Raw genomic sequence first — 21,849 nt, 5'->3', positions numbered from 1 at the left:
CTCTGTATTGGATTTACTCATGTTTTTGTTCTTCCAGTTGTCCTTTCTTCCTTCCTCATGCTCCAAGATTCCTTTTTTTCTGTTTAAAGAACTTTATTTAACTTTTCAAGGCAGATCTGCTAGAGAAGTATGTTCTTAGTTTTACTTCTTAGAATACTAACATAATTAAAAAATATTAAAAAAAAATGACCAACAACTAAATGAAAAAAATCCTCAACTGCAATAGCAATCAGGGAAATGAAAATCAAACAGGAATGAGCTATCATTTCCAACCATCAGTTTGGCAAAAATTGAAGAGACTGGTAATAGCAAGTGTTAATGAGGAAGTGGGGGAAATGGTATTTTCCTACACTGTGGATGGTTCATCTGTTTTGGAGAGCAACATGGCAGTATAATTAAAATGTTAAATACACATACCCTATGATCCAAAAATGCATCTTTAGCTATCTAATATAGAGAAATATTCTCACATAAGCTCAATGAGATATTGTTACAGTACAAAAATTAGAAACCATTAATGTCCATTAAAAGCAGTATGGTTAAATATGCTGTTATAATTCTATACTGTGGGTCAGTGTAGCAATTAAAAAAAAAAAGCTGTATCAATATATGCCAACATTATGAGGAAAAGCATATTAATGAAAATATATGCCATGCTACATAATATATGTTAAATACCCCCCCCAAAAAAAGAATATATTTATTCCCTCTTGATTCCTGAAGGTTAGTTTGCCTGGATAAGAATTCACTGTTGATAGTTCTTTTCTTACAGCACTTGAATAATGTGCCATTCCCTCTGGCCTCTATAATTTCAAATACGAAATCTGTCATTTAAATTGGTATTCTCTTATAGGTTATATGTCTTTCTCTCTGGCTGCTTTCAAGATTTTTTTTTTTTTTTTTTTGTCTTCCAGTGTAATTTTGATGTATTTTGATATAGACTTTCTTGTGTTTATCATATTTGAGATAAGTTTGTCTTACTGATTCTGTACATTTATTACTTTTGGCAAATTTGAAGTTTTGCACTATTATTTCTTCAAATACTCTTTCAGTCCCAGTCTCTTTCACCTGTTTGGTACTTGTGTGGTACCAATATTGGGTATTTGGTTATTCCCTCACAGGTCCAAGGCTCTTTTTTTTTTTCAATCTATTTTCTTTCTCTTATTCAAATTGAGTGAATTATATTGCTTTATCTTTAAGTTTATTGATTCCATCCTCTATTTCATCTCTAGTGAATTATCAAGTCAATCTAGTGAGTTTTAATTTTTGTTATTGTATTTTTGACTTCCATAATTTTCATCTGATTCCTTTTTTTAGAACTTCTTTACTGAGATTTTCTATTTTTTGTTTCAAGATAATTAGTAATTGATTGTTGAAGTATTTTTATGATGGCTTTTTAAAATTATTTGTCAGATAATTATGTTTGTTTCAACTCAGTGTTGGTGTCTATTGATTATGTTTGCTCATTCAAATTATGATTTTCCTGGCATTTGGTGTGACCAGTGGTGTTTTTATCACATCCTGGTCATTTTTGCTATTATGTTAGGAGACTCTGGATTCTATCTTAATCTTCTAGGAAGGAGTACTTCTGTTTAGGTTTAGCAAACAGGTGCTGACTTACATTTTCAGGTCATATGTTGACTAACAATTTACTTTTCAAAGCCAAAGGGTGCTATTTAGTCAGCTTGAGGTGTCTAGTTCTACTGGGGGTTGAACTGGTCTCCACTGGTGCCACTTAAGGAGGCAGAGGAGCTTCCTCAGGTCAGGCTGCCTGAATTCTCTAGTAGGGGTAAGCGGTTCTCTAGCTCATGGGAGATCACTTTAGGGGTGGGGTTCTTGTCAGAGATGGATCACCCCTCGGCCCCTACTGCCCAAGTGATCACTGTCTCTAGGCATTGAAAGGGAGTCTCCAGCCCAGTGGAGAAAGAGATTGATTGCCATGGCTATTTGTAGTCAGTGATGCTCCCACTTGATTCCCCTTGCAGGTGGCCCAGTGTCTCCCAGAGATACTGGAGGGTTCCTATTTGATATGTGATAAAAAATGAGTCTACCTAGGCCACCTGCTGTTGCTATGTTGTGGTTGGGAGAAGTCAGGCCTCAACTGCCTTTTATTATTGTCTGGGGAACCACCGTGTTATTCCTCAGGTCCTAGTGTCCCTAAACCAGTCTTCTTTCCTCTGTCTTTCGGAGTACTCCTTTCTTTGCCTTTTGCTTAACTCTGAGCTTTATAGCTGTACTTAGTAGGAAATATAATGATATTTAAACTTTTTAATATTTTTCCAAAAATGAATACAAGAAGAGCATGCTAAGAGACCTTCTGTGAAAAAAGAAAAACCCTGTGATAGAGAAGGTGGTATGAACCAAAGGATATATTGAAAGTATTTAACAGCTGGTACACTAGAGGTTCCAATCAATCAGAGCAAATTTAAACATTCAGTACCTTACAGGTGTTTTTCAGCTGAAAGCTCAGGTTTACAGGAAGTTCAACAGGTTTCTCTACTGTAGAGAATATGATTTTAATATGCTAATGTTCATTGTTGGTGTCTTGGAAGGAATACTGCAATCATAGTTTTCCCAAATTTATCTGTGCATAAAAGTGAAACCTTCTGTGTATCTTGTTTTTAGTACTAGCATTCCATGAAAGCCTGTGGAGGAAAGTCATTTTTATCACCACAAACATCTACCTCATCTGAAGTATTGTACTAGATGCAATCATTTAATTAAAAAGTTGTTTCTGAGAACATTAAGGAACACCTAATTCTACTTTGATTTTTTAAAAAAATCTGATAAAATACTTCCATATATTTAAACCTTCCTTTAAACTATATCAGGAAATAAGATTTAGATGTATAGCTAAAGACAATGTTTATTGTGTTGTGCTAAAAATATTTAACAGTACTTTTTCTAATGTTGTTATTTGCATTTTCAATATTTTCTCTTTCCAGCTTTAAGGGACAACAGGATTGAGCTGGTTCGAGCTTCCTGGCATGAATTAAGTATCAGTGTCAGTGATGTGTCTCTCTCCGATGAAGGGCAGTACACCTGTTCCTTATTTACAATGCCTGTCAAAACTTCCAAGGCCTATCTCACCGTTCTGGGTAAGTGCAAGGGACTAACACTATGAGATCACAAGCTAAAGCAACATGATTCAACAACAAATATATGTTCTGAGGATCATATTAATAGATATAGTTTAATCCCTTCTCTGCTACATTATAACAAAAGGCATTTAAAAACCCACTTAGTCACTTTCCCAATTTTAGAAATAGACCAAGGGAGGTGTAAGGATTTGTATGACTTCTCAAGGGCATGCAGCCATTTGTTTCTTAGCCAGCAACAGACACCAGGTTTCTTGATTTTCAACCAAATTCCTTTGTGTCATCTATATATTGTATATATGGTGAATCTTTTATAAAGTAATAGAATAATGAGCAGAGTGAATTCAATGTGCCTATGGGGTGGTCCTCCATTTTATTATTTAAGCCATCTGATGGGAGCCTTCTCCAATATCTTACAGCTTCCAAATATGACTCCTTTGTGTGCATTAGTGCATTTAAATGACCCTGATGTTTCTGTGTCTTATCTTTTAATATTGTAGATTTTCTAAATTCTTAAATGAAGTACATAATGTCACTCTCCATGCAACTTGTAGCTTTGTTGTGGTTTTATTTTCTAAATATTGGGCCTTTCCCCCAAAGATTAAAGTGATATAAAAAAAATTACATTCTCAGAGATTCCAAGGAGATCAAGTTGCAGCTAAGAACTCTGATTCTGCAGATGTCAGTGGCCCAATCAGCTGAAATTGCTGCAGTTCATTGAAACACACCTGTATACTGAACAAGTTAGAGGAATTTAAAAGATTGATTTTTTTTTTTTTTTTTTGCCCCTAGCTTGCCTTCCTTTTTTGATAGATAAAGGCATAACATTGCATATAAAAGAACTAATGCATGCTGTTCTGTTCGGTAGGAATATTAAAGTTAATCCAGCTAGTGAATTGGTTTTGTACATACAATGTGAAATATGTTTCTTTGCAAGTCCCACTGGGACTGTTTTATAAAAATCTTCACGTTTGCCACTGTAGACAAAATATATCCACTAAAATGGAGTATTTCAAGATAACAACTGCCTAAGGTTAAAGTATTGTTCTGTAGAGAGACACCTTGAGACCCCAAGAATAGACAACTGGCTGATTTCAGTTTATTAAATGATAGTGTGGCATAGATTTAAAAAAATATGAATATGAAAGGAAAAAAAATATCCAACTGATTGGACCATGTTGACCTATCTTTATCATTATTGTTCCTGTTGTTTTTTGTATTTCTCTTATTGGTGATTTCCAACATTCTTACATTTTTTTCCCTTTCAAATTGAATAAAATACTACAATAATATTCAGTTTGCCTTTATTATTGAATAATTTTAGAAGAAACTTTAATAAACCTCTAGTGTGACAACAGAATATTATTGCCCAAGAAATGTGTAATGTTCTATTATTTAAATCACCCATGTACTGTCCCTGCATATTAGGTATCTGCTTAGTTATTAGATGATTTGGACTAGAAAAGGTACTAGTGGTTAGCATTAAACATTAAACATAATATGCATCATGCTTCCCAAAACTACTATTGCATTTTTAATACAAATAACATCAAGATATCCTTTAGAAGAATCTGAGAAGTTAATATGGTTGCAATTATTGGAAAATCTCTTATTCTAAAATGCATTTCTTGAACAAAGTACATAGAGGATAATATTATATTTTTAAGCCTTAAGAATTATGAAATCAGGAATGCAAAGTGCTATTTTAGTTAAATCACAATTTGCTAAAAAATAAAGAAATGTGCTTTGTGGATTTTTTCCCCATTGCAAACAATCTACCTTCTTAAATCCTATACTGATAAATCTTAAGATATATTGAATGGGTGTTTCTAAGATTTACAAAGAGTATTTTTGCAGGTAAAGCTTTAAAAGCTACTCTGAACTAAATGCATTTTATTTCATTTTTTTTATTATATTAAGTTAGTCACCATACTGTACATCCCTGGTTTCTGATGTAAAGTTGGATGATTCATTAGTTGCGTATAACACCCAGTGCACCATGCAATACGTGCCCTCCTTACTACCCATCACCAGCCTATCCCATTCCCCCACTCCCCTCCCCTCTGAAGCCCTCAGTTTGTAAAATGCCTCCTGGATAATACACACACACACTGCATATATACAGTAGTTCCCACCCCACCCTCATCTACTATTTCACCTTCCACAGTTGTTACCCACGATCAGCTGAGGTCTGCAAGCAGATGATCCTCCTTCTGTCTTATTGTCAGGCCAATAGTAGCCTAATGTTACATCGCAATGCTTACGTCATTCACCTCACTTCCTCTTATCACACAGGCATTTTATCTTCTCACATCCTCACAAGAAGAGGGGTGAGTAGAGTACAATATTTTGGGGGACCACATTCACATGACTTTTATTATGGCATATTGTTATAATTGTTCCATTTAGTTATTAATTATCATTGTTAATCTTTTACTATGCCTTATTTATAAATTAAACTTTACTTTAGGTATGTATGTATAGAAGAAAAATATAGTATATATAGGGTTCTGTACTACCCACAATTTCAGGCATCCACTGGGAGTCTTGCACTGTATCTCCTGCACATAAAGGGGACTACTGAATATATATATGTGTATGTCTGTGTATATAATATATACACACACAATTTTTATGTATACATTATATAGATATTTTAAGCAGTTTATTTTATTATATAACACTTTACTATTTTTGATTGAAGATATTCTTAATTAACAACCCATTTTAGTTTTGTGAAAGTAATAGTCATAAGATTGAATAAGCCCTGGAACAATTGATGTTGACACCATTTGCTTAAATTTCAGGTGTTCCTGAGAAGCCTCAAATTAGCGGATTTTCATCACCAGTAATGGAGGGAGACTTGATGCAGCTGACTTGTAAAACATCTGGTAGCAAACCTGCAGCTGATATAAGATGGTTCAAAAATGACAAAGAGATTAAAGGTAAAGAATGGGGAAAGGACCCCAAGTCAAAATTAATGTGCTGTGACTAGTATGGAGTGTTCGGTGCAGGGCATTTTACATTTTCTTTTTTAAACTACAGTCACTTTCTGATGAAGTGTAATTAAATCAGATTTATCCATTTCTTAAATTCGTTAATTCTACAAAGGTATACTAACATAATCTCTGTGTGCCCCATTTTCCTCTTATGTATAACAAATCTAAAAATAATATATACCTCATGGAAAAGTTGGAGAAATAAATGAGTTAATGTATAAAAAATGCCTAGATTCATGCTTGAAAAGTAAGCACTAAGTACGTTAGATATTATTATTTCCAAAATCCTTTTATAGTATTTAGATTACAGACAGAGAAATTCCATGAATTATGTCTTCAATCTGTAGGTTTCAGGAATTATAAAGTTCTAAGAACAAAGTTGGCTAAACATCAATAAATCTGATTCCTAGTAGTTCTCACAGAGAGCAAAGAATATTCATCTTAGTAGAAATGGACAGTAGTTTATATATTAAGGATAGCTCTGCTCTTCATGCACTTACATTTAAACACATAAACACACACATAAATACTTTAGCTGGGAAATAAGTTTATAGGGGAGATGCCTAGTGAGGTTAGTAGTGATTTTTGTTTGTTTCTTCTGTTTTTTTAATTTTTCTAAACCCCACATACAGCTATCTTGGACCTGATGTCAGATGTACATTAAAATCCAACAATTGTTTATGATGATTGTTAAAAATGTTTCCTATGTACATAGTAATGATGTATTATTCTCAAGGTAACCTGCTAGGGGATAAGTTTTTGCAAACCATTCTAATTATCTTAACTTGTAATTCAAATATCTTATGTTAGATTAATAATAATTCTTACTAATGGGTATATAAGCCCAATAGAAATGATAATACAGTATAGGATTATATGATATAAATAATATAATACAAGATTGCCTCTATTACTAAGAAATTATTCATTTCTAATCCATTCAATTATTCTCTTTTCTATTTTAATTACTCTTTCTGCACATTTTTCCCCAGAGAAAGACTTTTCTGTAATTTCTCTCCAATCACCACTTTTGTTATAAATCTTCTATTAAATACATCTTATTAAACAAAATTTGGAGAAATACAAGCCCCCAAGACACAAGTTAGACATGTTGCTATGCTAAGTTAACTTTTCTTTTAGTATATAACCTGATCATATACACCACTAGGGCTCAGTAACACCCATTCTAATTCTGCCTTTGGGATGTGTTTGTTTAGGCATGTCTGGACTTGGTTAGATCTTTGCTAAATGGACCCTCTACGTTGCTTCCAGAGTTTACCATACCATGATAAGAATCTGATCCAGCCACTTTTTCTGTTTAAGCAGTTCTGATCAAAAGCCCTAACCCGTAGAATAAAATTTAAATCTGACTTCCTTGGCCTGTGAGAAAGCTCCAGTCAGTGAATTCTTACACGTCACATATCTCATTCTGTGTGAAGGTCGTGGTTTATGCTAAAATGTTCTTAAGTACTCTCCTTCAGTTGTTTTATTATCCACATTAATTCTGACGTAGTTTGTTGCTCTCAATTTCTTAGCATTTGTGTTTCGAGGGTTTGTTCATATTCTCAGGGAAGTCAGAGATTATCATACTAATACTTCATTAATATTGATTGGTTGTTTTTAACATTGTAGCCTGATGAGAAATCTATAATGTACTCATATTTTAGAATATACCTTTTTTTTTTTTTTTGACAAATTTGGCTTCTGCTCTGAATGCCAAACAGGTTCAATTCTATCCTAGGTAAGGAGGAGATTTTTGTTTATATGTAAAAACATAAAAAGTTTGATCCTATAAACACCATACTTGAAAATCATCTAAGTCAAGACTAGAAAAAAAAATCAAAAGAAGAAAACCATATGCAGAATCAGCATATGGTTCTGTGCGCCACTCAGAAGTAGTGAGGCCGCCTTTATTTCTGCGTTCTCCGATGTGTGGCTCCCATTGAGAGAGATTATCCCTAAACTTGCATTCATCTACATAGCTTTTTTTTTTTTATAACTCTTCTTTTGCATGTTGATATAGTTTGTCTTCACAATTATATGGTGAACTTCCTGAGTGCATTAAACTATTTTTATAGGTGTATATGCAAATATGCTGTGTGAGGTACTCTGCACCGAATGCACATTTCATTACTCTTGCCATCCTCTAGAAATGCTAAGTGGAAGTTCACTCTAAAATCCCTCAGCAAACACTCCTCTCTAAAAGGAACATTCCATCCTTATCTTGCACTCTTGTCTTTTCAAAGATCAAAATTTGACTTCCTATTACCATTTAACAATTTTTACTATAATATCACTTGACACTTTTTAAAAAGATAGTCCCTAGTGTAAAGCAATGGGAAAAGATAAGCTAATCAAATCAAATTAAATTCAATTGAATAAGAAATTGTTAAAATGCTTCCCAATTACTCAGAGTTCTATCATGCATGAGTGAAGATCCAAATGAAGAAAACAAGAACCTTGACCTGGAGATGTTTAAGATGTCGTTAGGGTGATAAACAAGCTACGGAGAATATATTCCTCTAAAGAGGAATTATAACTGATGTAAATCCCAGTTATTACAGTCAAGAGAAAGGATTATTTTTCTTATGTTTTAACTAAGCATTGGCCAGGTCAGCATACTGACACTGCGTTAAGTTTCAGTCTCTGTATAATGGATGTATGGACCTTCAATGTGACTTCTGACTTCAGGATGAGTCATTTTTCTGTTCGTTTTCTTTTTTCCTCCATCATTACCTAACATATGAATTTAATTTCAAAGTTTCTGGGTAAAAGTTGTTTGAAAGTCATAGCTGAGCATGTTTTCTTGGTCACAATATTTCCATATTAGATTTTGGAGCACTGGTTCTCAAACTTGAGCAGACACCATCACCTACAGTGCCTGTTAAATCTCAGATTATAGGGCCCTGACCCCAGATTTTCTGATGAAGTAGGTCTCAGCTGAACCCGAGAACATACATTGTCAGCACTGTGTCACATGTATGAGTGATGCTGATGCCCCTGTTTGGGAACCACACTGCTATAGAGAACATAAAATTACGAAGCATCAATAACTTATATAAAAGTCTTGCCTCTGTCTCTGAACTTTACAATCATCACCAGTATATGAGAAAACTAATGTTTTCCTCAAAATGCTGTTGCAAGGACTTTGTTTGAACTAATATGTAAAAAGTGTTCTCGTAGTATGAGGAATCACTAAAAACATCTTAGACATGATTATTATTACATTATTATTATTACTATTATTATTATCATTACTATCTTCAGCAAACCATGATTAATGAGTTGTACCAATCCCTGAATTAGTCCTAGAAATACAAACAAATAAAACAAAATCGTTCCTTCACATTTCGCATTTCAGGGCTCGACATATAAGATTTAACAGCTATCATAATAGATACATGATCTGGCTATAGATTTTGTACAAAAAAAAAAAAAAAGCAGAGAGCAGCCCTACTTTGTGGGAGAGGTAAAGACTTAATAGTTCATTGATGAATGCCGGCACTTAGTAAATAGTTGTTAAATAAATAAGCAGATCTTAAACAATGAATCTAATTCATCATAGGGGTTGTGGGTACAAGTGGGTAGTAGAACATTCTAAGGAAAGAAACCGTGTATTTGTGCAGAGTAAAAACATATTTGAAGTAACCATGGAACCTTCTGTGTGATATAGATGTGAGAGGTAAACAGGAAGGCCGGGGCCAATTAAATCTTGGAAGATCTTTTATTCCATATTAAGCATTTTTTAATTTATTCTGTAGGCACTGGTTGAGACTTTTTTTTTCTACAGGCTTTAAAGAGTAGACTGAAACATAATTTTCATCCATCCTCCCCCTCGTCCCCCCCACCATGAGTCTAACTCAGAAATCCCTTTGGTGCCTCTAGATAGCTCTGTATTCAAAACCGTAGGTGGTTTCACTGCAGCTTTTAATCTTCTGTGTAGCAAGGAAGTCTGAATATTTGCCATTTAGTGTGGGAAAAAGATGAACATCGCCTTTTTAAATTTACCAGCTCCCTGAGAACTTATATTTTATAAACTTTATAAACTTTTATAAACTTTATTAATTTTTCATTTCATGTATAAGATTATTAATTTGTTGTTTGAGCAGTTATTATCATAAAATCTTAAGATTTCTTTTCCAGCTACTAGCTTTTACATTAAGGTATTAGGCAGAATTCCATGACAACTCTCAATGACCTACATCCTTATATAATCTCGTCCCCTTGAGTGTAGGAGGGACTTGTGAGTGTAATGTATGTGATATCACTTCCTGGATCATGTTGCCTTATATGGCAAAAAGGATTTTACAGATATAATTATGTGTCCTTTTTGAGTTCATTAAGGGGAGATTGTCAAAGGCAAACCTTTTGATAAAATGAGGTGAGATCTTTGTAAAGGAATGAAGTGTCAAAGAGACATTCTCCTCTTGGCCTGGAAGAAAGAAACAGCAATGTTGTGAACTGTCTATGGGGGTCGTGTGGCAAAGAGCTGTGGGTGACCCTAGTTGCTGAAAACAGTTCCTGAGTGACAGCTAGTCCCCAAATGGGGACCTCAGACATTCAGCCTCAAGGAAATAAATTTACCAACAACCAGTGAGCTTGAAAAAGACCCTAAAACTCACGTGGGAATCATAGCTCCACCCAATACCTTGAATTCAGTGTCATGTGGTAACACTGACAAGAGGACCAGGCTAAGCCTTCTCTGGAAAGGCTTAATCCATGGAAATTGTGACATAAAAAGTGTGTGTTGCTTTAAGCCATTAAGCTTATGATAATTTGTTTTGTAACAATAACAGAAAACTGAGATCTAGAGAGGCAGAGTAATTTCTCATGGTCATACATCTGGCAAAGACTGGACTTGAGTATTCTAAGACCTAGCATTTGAGTATGGGGAGAGATCTGAAGGCTGGAAGAGTATTTAAGGGATGTTTCAGGCATGAGCTAATAAGGCACTGACCTAATGGATACAATGGAATTTTTAGTTGGAATAAAATGGATTTTTTAAAAATAGGATGGATTTGAGAGGGAAGACAAATTTCAAATGAACTTGGTGAATGATTCTGAGAGATGAAGTAAAAACAAAGGCAACGATAATATAACTTCAATGTTTGAGTGATCTGAGTAATGAACATGTGGAAATAAGAGAGGTATTAGGAAAAACTAGTCAAAAATATGTGATGTTTTTATTCAATATTTATTAAAATGTTGAAGTAATTATGTAGAATCTAAAAATTGAGCTTAGTAGGCTTTTGGAGTTAGGTGACTTATGCCTAGGAAAGAGATTTTGACCATACAAAGGTTTATCATCTCACAATGAGGGACGTTTTTAGTTTTAGCCTTTTAATATATATGCTGCCGAAGCGAGCACAGTTTTAGCCTTTTAAAATAGTCATAGCTTTTCATGTGTGCAGTACTTCCTCCCTACCCTCAGAATTATGCTACGAGGGACATGCGTATCCAGCAAAGCCTGGCTTTGTGGTGAGTCATTGAAGCTTGTCGGTACCTAATAGTATTCCCTGTATTCTACCACTGTTATTTACTTATTATACATTGTGTGTTTCAAATGTGTGACCATCTCGCTTAAGTTGACTTGAGCTGTGTTTCCCTGTGTGAACAGGGTTTTTGACATATACTATAATGTCAATCAAAAATAATGCAACAGCTCATTTTCAAGTTGGCTAAATGTAGTGTAATTTTACCGTAAGACTAGTTAGTAAATACTTTTCAGCATTTGGAAGCATGAGAGTGATTTTCTGAATGCTGTGTTTCTCAAAAAGTAGCCTTTGGATTGCCTAGATTAGAATCACCTGAGGTGCTAGTTAAAAAAATGCCTATTCCTGGTCTCAATGCAGACTTTTAAAATTAGAATTCCTGGATGTTAGGCCTAGAAATCCTATTTATTAAGTACCTCTGGTGATCCTTAGCTCACTATTTTTTGAGAATGCACAGGATTAGAGACCACTAAGCCAAGTATTAGTAGATATTCAAGGAAACAAAGGAAGGGGGTTCCAATCTACTAAATTTAGAAAATAATTCTTAATATTCCATGTACATTATAAGTCTGTTCTTACAAGGAGATTCTGTAAAACCGAGTCAAAATAAACGTTAGCATTTGCACTTTTCTGAGTATTAGTGTAAAACTTCCATTAGCCAACATCTTAGCAATATTCTTTAACCACATAATTGTTTTTATTTGTTTCATTTTTTGTTGTTTTGTATTGAATTCTATGAAATCTACTTAGAAAAATAGTAGATTATATATATTTAATTTACATATTCTGTTCAGTGTTGCAAAACTAGATTTGGCCTAATGCTTCATTTTTTATGTTTTTACGAAGTTTTACAAAACTTTAATTTGAATGAGAGAAATAACAACATGTAATACAGGGATTGTGAATTCTCTGAAGCTTAACATAAAAGAAAATAAAAAGGAAAGACTTGTGTCCCCTGAGTTTAAAGTCATTTATGATAAGGATTAACCCAAAGTATTAATATTTAAACTTGTACACCATAAATCATGATTTTTCGTGTTCTTTGTTTATACTTACCACTTTGGAAATGTCCTTGCCATTTAAATCTGGATCATGCTGGACATGTAAGAGGAGAAAAGAAAATAGCAGTAACAATATCTGCATGTTGTGTGTGTATCTGTGTGTGTGTGAGACAACTTGGACAATCTGGAAGTTTCTGAATGCTGTGAAGTTTATTCCCTCAAGATGCTATAGGAGACACTATGAGATACATAAGACATCTTATGGAAAAAGATTAAAACTATTGTTTCATGTGAATGTGGATGGTTGATAAAAGCAAATAATCCCCAAAAAACATTGAGAAACTTTCTTTTTAATTTTTTTTAAAACAGCTTTATGGAGCTATAATAAACAGAAAACAATATACACATATTTGAAGTGGACAGTTTGGTATATTTTCACACTTGTATATAGTGATGAAACCTCACCACAGTCAAGATAATGAACATATTCATCATCTACAAATGTTTGTTCATACTCCTTTATAATCCTGTCCTCCTGACCTTCTCTGCTCACTCCCCACTGCATGCTCAGATCAGAACCACTGTTCTGAATTATGTCATTATAGATTAGTTTGCATTTTCTAGAATTTTGTATAAATAGACTCACTTAATATTCTTTTTCTTCTGATTTTTCTCAGCATAAATATTTTCAGATTCCTCCATGTTGTTGCATATATAAAAGTTGTTCCTATTTATTACTGATAAGTATTCTGTTGTATGGATCTATACTATAATTTGTTTATCCATTTACCAGGTGACAGACATTTGGGTTGTTTATAGTGTGGGGCCATGACAATTAAGCAGTCATGAACATTTGTGTAAACTCTTTATATGCATATATGCTTTTATTTCTCTTGGAAATGACTAGGACCAGAATGATGGGGTCATATGGCAGACCTATTTTCAATTTTTAAAAACATTTCCAAACTATTTTCCAAAGTGGTTGTACTACTTCATGAAGTCCGGCCTTTTTATTTTATCATTATTTATTTTTTTACTTTTATGAATCATGCTTTGGTGTTATAGGCATGTATTTTCGCCTAACCCAAATCATAAGGAATTACTTCCATAAATTTCATGTTTAGGTTTTGGATGTATTTTGAGTTGTTTTGTATTTTCAGTGCCTTTACCTTTTATTTCTCTCAGCTGTATTATTTCTAGGTTAGTTTTGATTGATTGATTGATCTCATTATAGATAACATTTTTCTGTTTCTTTGAATATAGTTTTTGATTGGATTTCAGACATTGTGAATTTTACCTTTTCGGTGCTGAATATTCTCATATCTCTATAAATATTATCACGCTTCCTTCTGGTTAAGTTGCTTAGAAAGAGTTTAATCCTTTTAGAGTTTTTTAAAAAATTTCTTAGGCAAGATCAGAGCAGTATTTATTCCAGGAATTATTGTTTTCTCATTACTAGGGTAAAATCCTTCTGAGTGCCCACAGTGCCAGTTATGAGGTTTTTCAGTCAGGTTGGTTCCCAGCTCTGCGTGAGCAGCATGTGCTATTTCCTCTAATCCTTTTAGATGGTTCTTGTCCCAGCTGATCAGCACTTCCTTTGCTGAACACTGGATGAGACACTGAAGATGTCTGGAGTTTTCTCTTGGTGCAACTCTTTCTTTTCTCTTTTTTGATATTCTTCCCCACTAACTTTAATTGAGTAATACTTTTATTTAATGGCAGTGTATTTGATTGTGTCTGTTTACTTGTTTGTTTTAAGGTGATATAATGAATTTAAGAGGATACACATGAAGAAGGGTGAAATGTATCTATACTCACTTTGACAGAATGTTTGACTTTTGAAGTGACACTCACTCTTATTTTATGAGCAGGGTGCTGGGGGAGTGATGGCCGCCCCTGGTTTTCTTGACTTGCCTCTCTGGCTTGAAATGTCTGCTTTATGAGTGACCTGGGGCAAGACCTACTAAGGTCTTTGTATTCTTGGCCTATGAGTCCGGACTAGGTAGAGAAAGAGAGCCCCAGCTTCTCAGCCACACTCACTTGGAATTGTGTCTCTGCAACCAAGAGCAGGAGTGAGGGGAATACCTGAGGGAGGCTGCCTGGCTCTACTGAGAAAATACTGTAGCCTTTGAAAGGTCACTGGTGGGGAGGAGGGGTCCCATCTTCTTTGTTACATTCACCAGGAGGCAAGCCTCCCTTGTGCTAAGTTGGGATGTGGGATGAAGGTAAGGATCAGGTTATATCTTAAGTACCACAGACCCTTTTGTTCTTACTAAGATGTAATAGATTTTCTTGAATAATTGCTTCTTAATTTGCTGTATACTATTAGCACATTTTTTAAGAGAACATAAATGTGTATGTATTTAAATAATTTTCACTAGTTCTGGTTGTTTCACTGGAAAGGGAGTCTGCGGAGTCCCTTATACTGATATTGTGGAAGTCACCCTCTGATATCTTTTTTATATTATGCCTTTTTACAATGTTGACTCATAAATTATTCTAATAAACACCTCGCATTCCTTTATTTATTCGTATAAATTGTTTCATCTCTCATTTCCTGACATTTTTTTCACAAAATACAACTCTATTTCTCTTCTTGACCATTTTATATTAGAAATTTATTTCTTGCCTCTATAGGAAATGAAACTATTCCATAATTTCCCTTTTCCTGGTAATTATAGGTAATTTTTAATGATGTTCTGCTTTTTTTCATGAACTTTAAATGAAATGATCATGTATGAATTTTAAGAAGTGATTTAATAGTTTGATATATTTTTAATTCAGTTATTTTTTAGTTTTTTTTTAAAGATTTATTTATTTTAGAGAGAGACAGCATGGAAGTGGGGGTAGAGTCAGTTTCACAACTAGGAGATCACGACCTAAGTTGAAAGCAAGAGCTGGGTGCTTAACCAACTGAGCCACCCAGGTGCCCCTTTAATTAGTCTTTTTAAAAATTATATTGCTCATCTTTTTTCTTCCCTTTTTTTATATACAGTTAAGTATGTCTGAACTCTCACCTTTGGGAAGTTCTGACACATGGAACTCTGATCTAGTTGGGCTGCACTAAGGATTGCTATGCTTAGAGAAAATAGTGAAAGGAAGAACTGAAAGGCAAACACAGGATAAATACAATTCTGAGTAAAAGAAAAGAAGTGACAATCAATCAATAGTAATCAATGAGAGTAGAAAAAGGTAATAAAACAATAGAACTGCATCAGATAAAGATTACTTATTTACATTTAGTGTGTTTGGTTTCCAGTCTTTGATGATGTATCTCTAGCTTCTGTGCCCTTCCAAAACAGAAACTGCTAACTTATTCAGAGGTTAGACCAACAACGTCTTCAGTTTTTCAGGAGAGTGGTGATAAAAGGATTTATTTTATTTTATTTTATTTTATTTTATTTTATTTTATTTTATTTTATATTTGAGAGAGAGACAGAGGGAGAGAGCAGAAGCAGGGGGAGGGGCAGAAGGAGACGGAGAAGCAGAAGGAGACGGAGAAGCAGGCTCCCTGCTCTACTCCTGAACATGGACATGGGGCTGATCCCAGGACCCTGAGATCATGACCTGAGCCAAAGTCAGATGCTTAACTGACTGAACCACCCAGACCTGATAGGAGGACTTAAAAAGAAATCCACTACAAAGAAAAATGGTAAATTGACAACGCCCACAAGTTACACACGTCAATATGGAATGAATCTACTCACTAGACTAAGGAAAGGAATGCTTTACCTGACTGAATATGGCCATTATTTTAATTAATTAAGAACAGACTTATTAAGCATCATTTATGTTCCAGACCCTGTCCTATATGCTGGATAGGAAAACTACGCAGAAGTATAACAATTAAGAATATTTGGAGAGAAAAGAAAGAAGAGAGATAAGAAGGGAGAGGAATAATGGAAGAGAAACAGAAAAAAATAGAAAAAGGCGAGAGAGAAATAAAATTAAAATTCCCAATTATCCTTTATTTTATGGATAAGTGAATTATTTTGGACCTTGTGAATGTCCTAGTGGATAATTGGAATTTAAAAATGATATGTTGTTCAGAAAACAATATAACCTGTTGAAAACTGATTGATAGAACTATTGTAGTACATGGTACAGAGAAACATTATACCATTCAGAAAGCTAATTTCTCAACACAGATGTTTTACTGAGGCAAATGATTTATTTTCACAATAGGTACATGAGGGATAGGTTGATTTTTCCTACATGTGCTCAATGCTACGAGAGATCAGAAAATAAATTCTTTGATGACTGGAAAATGGCATCATCCTAGGTGTCTCAGAGGAGTCACTTTTGCTGCTTATAGAATTTACTCAAATGGATATATATTTTTATTTTCTTATAGAGTTTACTCTAATTAATGAGCTCTAAATTTTTTTTCTGGTATCTTTTATCATCTTTTTTGGGCCTGCAATAAAACACTTTTTAAAATAGAAAATAGAAGAAATCTTTCAGTCTTCAATAGAAGAAAGGACGTTACAACTTACACAAATAGAGTGAGTACCCCGAGGCATCAGAGTTAAAGTCAGGTAATTTTTTTTCAGTCAGATGGTGTAATCTTTTTGGTTCAGCCTAAAAAAACCCAAACAAACAAAAACCAACCAACAAACAAATAAAAAAAAAAAAACCATAGTGCACAAAATATAAAATCTTTTCTTAGAAAGTGGTACAAGTGAAAGTTGACTTCTCGTGTCCAAACTTTTGGTTAATGGCACTGAGTTTCACTCAACCTACTCTCAAGTGAAGAGAGGTTATTATAAGGTTTTACTGACCATGGCCAAATGAAAGGAACACGAGGGAGCCTAGTTGTAGCCATTAAAGTTATTCCCTGGATATAAAGAGTTCACTGATTGACTGGCTTCATAGTGACTTATTTCCTTTCTGTCTACAGTTTCCACCAGCTACCTGCTTCTTCCTCTATTTTGCACCCTTTTTTCATGCCTCATGAATTATGTTCTCTCATGAGATTGGCTAAATCATGGTTTTCCTAGGACAAGCTGTGGGATGTACGTATGCATGCATGCTCAAAAACGTCTTTTTAACTTCAATTTTTTTTAATTCTTCAAGGTTTTAAATCATGTTAAGATATATGATAAAGAATCAGAAACAACCTAGTTTAATTACAGTGTTTCTTCTTGAAGATAAAGCCTCATGCTTGTCACCCTGGAGATTAGTCACCCTGGACTCACATACCTCTTCAGGTTTAATCATACCTGGCTTGAAGCATGTGCTACAGAACATGGCAATGAATAGGCAAGGAATGTCTACAAAAGAAATTAGATAGGAGAGGAATTTACTGTTAAAAGGCAAACCTGGTTATGGAAAACACTATGAATTCACATTCAATAAGTATAGGTGCTATAGAAGATTATAACTTATGTTCCCATTTTGATAAAATTTTTAGATTTTATGCCTCTAATTCCATTAGATATAAAATATTAAGAAGTCCCTAATAAAATATTTTGGTCTGGGATTAGATTTGCAAAAAACTATTATTTCTTCCCCTGCCTACCTCTATTTTGGAGTTTCGTATTTATGAATAACAGGTAGAGTGTAAACTAAGCCGAAATTGCCCAAGATAAATTTCACAAACTATGCAGGATATACCTCACAGCTCAGGAACATGTTGTATAAGTCAGAAAGAGGAAGACCTTGTTGAAACTGACAAACACTATATTTTAGTTCATTATACTAATATTGTAAAAATAATAAGTAATATTCATATTGCTGCTGATTATTCAAAGACAGTGATAATAATGTAAGGAAGATTTTCTTGAAGACAAGCTAGTCTTTATCTTGGTTCTCACAACAATTATTAACTAATGTTCTCAGTACCCATTTTTCTCCAAAATAGTCTATCTCTCATACTCTTTTCAAAAGATATATCTGATGGGGTGAAGACCAGAGAAAAGATCAGGTATTAATTCTTAAACTGTTATTCTCTGGTATTTTGAACATACCAATAGTTTTTAAAATATTTAAATAATTTATTTATATATCTGTCTACTTCACCAGACTGGGATTTATTTCCTCACCTAGCTTTTTATATGTAGAATCTGACATGGTGTCAAGCACATGGTAAAAGCTCAAGGTTTTTATCTAGAGAATAAATGAATCACTTATGTTAAAGTGGTCTCAGAATTTACCTTAATAATTTTTAGAGGTGGTGACTTTTTTACTGGATGCTATCTTGGAAGAAGCAAACTAGTTCTAAATGTTCTTCTAAGGTACAGGAAACTAAATACAGAGTTGAATAAATATAAATATAGAATTAAATATGGAATCAATCACTAGGGTGAAAGTGACCTAAGATTTTACCTTAATAATTTTCAAAGGAGATGAGTCTACTTCTTACCGATTGCTTTACTGGACTCAGCGATATAGTTCTTTGTGTTCTTCTAAGGTATTAAATATTAACAGATATTTGAATGTTGCTGAGCCATTAAACAATGATCGAACTAGGTCCAGTTTTTGTTTTTGTTTTTGTTTTGAAGGAGAGGGACCCTTACAACTCATTATGTGCTAGAAGGATTTGCATTAATAAAAAAAAAAAAACAATGATTAACATAAAAGTTAATGAAACTGAATTTGGAATGACAGCTAAATTAGTAAAGAAAATAAGATGAAACCCAAAGTGAGATTAGCAAGTGAATTCTTTTCGTAAAGTCTTTCACATTTGCTAATGGTGGGTGACAAACTTTTTTTGTTGGTACTTTTAGCTACTACAAAGAGAGAGACATGATCAGTTAATTATTAGGCCCACAAAACAGTGTACAGAATAGGTCTAACATTTTCTGGTACTGAGAGTCAGGAGACAAAGAGAATTCCTCTCTGAATCCACATGTTTCAGACAAATATGTATGTATTGAATGGAGTCGGGGTATATATAACAAGATCCATACAGCGTGTATTTATAGTACCTTTCAATGCAGACCTGTGGGATGATATGTAAGAGACACCTGATCAAAGAATAACATTCTGCCTGTCTGAATAAATCGAAAGAGAGGTTTTAGAATATCTAGATAAAGTATCTCCTCTTCATCAAGTATCTGTAAATATTATTACATCTATTTGAGCTTTTGAAATCTACTAACAAGAACCGAGTTTCAGTAAAATTTCTTGCCAAGTAAAACAGTTATTTTGTGTGCTGGTTAATGGTAGAACCATAGCTTAAAAAACCAGGATGACCCTGGCACCTCTAATAAACATGAAGCATTATGAGAAGCATCTACAAACAAGTCCCCCTTTCTGGTTGCAGTTGTAGGAAGGAGCACTCATTAGGCAAAACAGATTTGCCTCATGAATCTGTTTTGAAGTCTTCTCCAGTGAATGAATAAAAATGGGTACCAGACTTAAAGTTCTACCATATAAGACGTGACCTCGATATGTTTCTTCTGAAGAAAGTTTAAAGCAGGAACAAAATAGTTACCTTGAATATTAAAGAAAGATGCTATGTAAAATACTTTTTGAACACTTAACCTTAAGAGAAGAAAAAAAAATTTGAAGTACTGGCATTCCCTTCAAGATAAACTGATTTTAAAATGTACATTTAAGGGGTGCCTGGGTGGCACAGGGGGTTAAGCGGCTGACTCTTAGTTCTGGCTCAGGTTATGATCTCAGGGTCAGGAGATCTGTGCTTATCTCAGGGTCTGCTTAAGTTTCTTTCTCTCTCTTCCTCTGTCCCTCCCCCCACATTCTTTCTTGCGCACGTGCTCTCTCTCTCTCTCAAATAAATAAATAAATCTTAAAAAAATAAAATAAAATACGCATCTAAGTTACTGAATGAGTTAACCGGGCATAGTTACTTTATCTCAATTTTAAAAAGTAACAAGATATGTTGTTTATCTTCTAAAAATGGTGTATTTAGTTTTAGAAAGTTTGATCTATAGAACTTCTTTTAAACAGTAATTACACAACATATCCAGTTGTCCAAAATGGTCACTTCAAATTTTTGACATAAAGTTATCTCGTATAATGCTCACATTTTCTCTTCTCTATGACAAGAGGGCATACTGTCAGCTTACTAACAAATTGTCAAATCATTAAGTACCATTATATGGATTCAGAATAATTCCTTAAAATTATCTGATCCACAATAAAACACTTATATAAACCCAGACTCTGAAAATAATAGTAAAGTTCAGGTTCTACAGAAGCATCAATATCTGGAGTAAACACTGCAACCTTGCAGCTTTTTTCATGGCCAAAAAATTAAAGGCCCACATAGATCAGGAGAAGTTACATAATATCTTACATAATTCCTAAGAGGTAACTCAATGATAAGAAGTTATGGCACTCCCAGTAGTGGGAACAGGTGGAAGCTGTGTCTAAATCTTACCTTGTTCCCAGTGTGGCTGTGGCCTTCAAATAGAGTAAAAGGAAACTGACCTGGGGCGCCTGGGTGGTGCAGTCGTTAGGCATCTGCCTTCGGCTCAGGGCGTGATCCCAGCGTTGTGGGATGGAGCCCCACATCAGGCTCCTCCTCTGGAAGCCTGCTTCTTCCTCTCCCACTCCCTCTGCTTGTGTTCCCTCTCTCGCTGGCTGTCTCTCTCTGTCAAATAAATAAATAAAATCTTAAAAAAAAAAAAAAAAGGACACCGGCCTACACTAGGTACATGTCTGATAAAGAAGGCTTCCACAGGATGCAAAACAAGATTGCCCTTTTTGAAAATTAGAGTATGTTCTTTCTGGATCTGTTTAAATGGGATTAAAATCACAGAAGTGCAGAAAGGAAATGCATCACAAAAATTCAGATTGCTGTATTCAGGGTGATTAGAACCACTGTGGAGACAAGGTGACTTTCCAAGGAACTGCACTTTAAATGATTTCCTTTTGAAAAATCCAGTCCAAAAGAGGCTGGAAACTATAGACAGGGAGGCGGGTGACCTAACAATATAAATCTGGAACGATGGATATGGATGTAGCTTCTGAGATATGATATTTTATGAAAAGTTTTATATGTAAACCCCCCCCCCCCCCCACACACACAATGACCTTTGTTCCTTAGTTAACCTGATTCAGGGCTTCTAAATTTGTTAATTTAGGGGCTCCGGGGGTCTCACTCATGATTACATCTGCTTTTCTGATTTTTTTTCCCTCACCTTAGCTCTTGGTGAGATCAAGATCTAAAATCCCAATATAAGCAGACTACTATTGTACATTCTAAGTTTCATAAGATAAATATAAAATCTGGTAGATAATTACTTACTTTGAGACTTCACATTCAAAAAATGTTCAGGAAAATAACTTT

General features: G+C 34.3%; 1 protein-coding gene across 3 annotated transcripts in view; it reads left to right on the top strand.

Annotated features, from left to right (window-relative positions):
* Nucleotides 1-21,849, top strand: part of CADM2 (cell adhesion molecule 2) — a 1,027,113-nt gene that overhangs the window by 856,533 nt on the left and 148,731 nt on the right. For all 3 annotated transcript variants that reach the window (XM_044381110.3, XM_026489516.4, XM_044381128.3), the window contains exons 3-4: nt 2,946-3,098; nt 5,906-6,043. In XM_044381110.3, the coding sequence (XP_044237045.1) occupies nt 2,946-3,098; nt 5,906-6,043 (291 nt within the window). The remainder of the gene's footprint in view (nt 1-2,945; nt 3,099-5,905; nt 6,044-21,849) is intronic.

The sequence above is a fragment of the Ursus arctos genome, unplaced genomic scaffold, assembly GCF_023065955.2.
Source record: "Ursus arctos isolate Adak ecotype North America unplaced genomic scaffold, UrsArc2.0 scaffold_4, whole genome shotgun sequence".
In the NCBI taxonomy this organism is placed as follows: Eukaryota; Metazoa; Chordata; class Mammalia; order Carnivora; family Ursidae; genus Ursus; species Ursus arctos.
The sequence above is the reverse complement of the archived record's forward strand: the minus strand, read 5'-3'. Positions and strand labels throughout refer to the sequence as shown.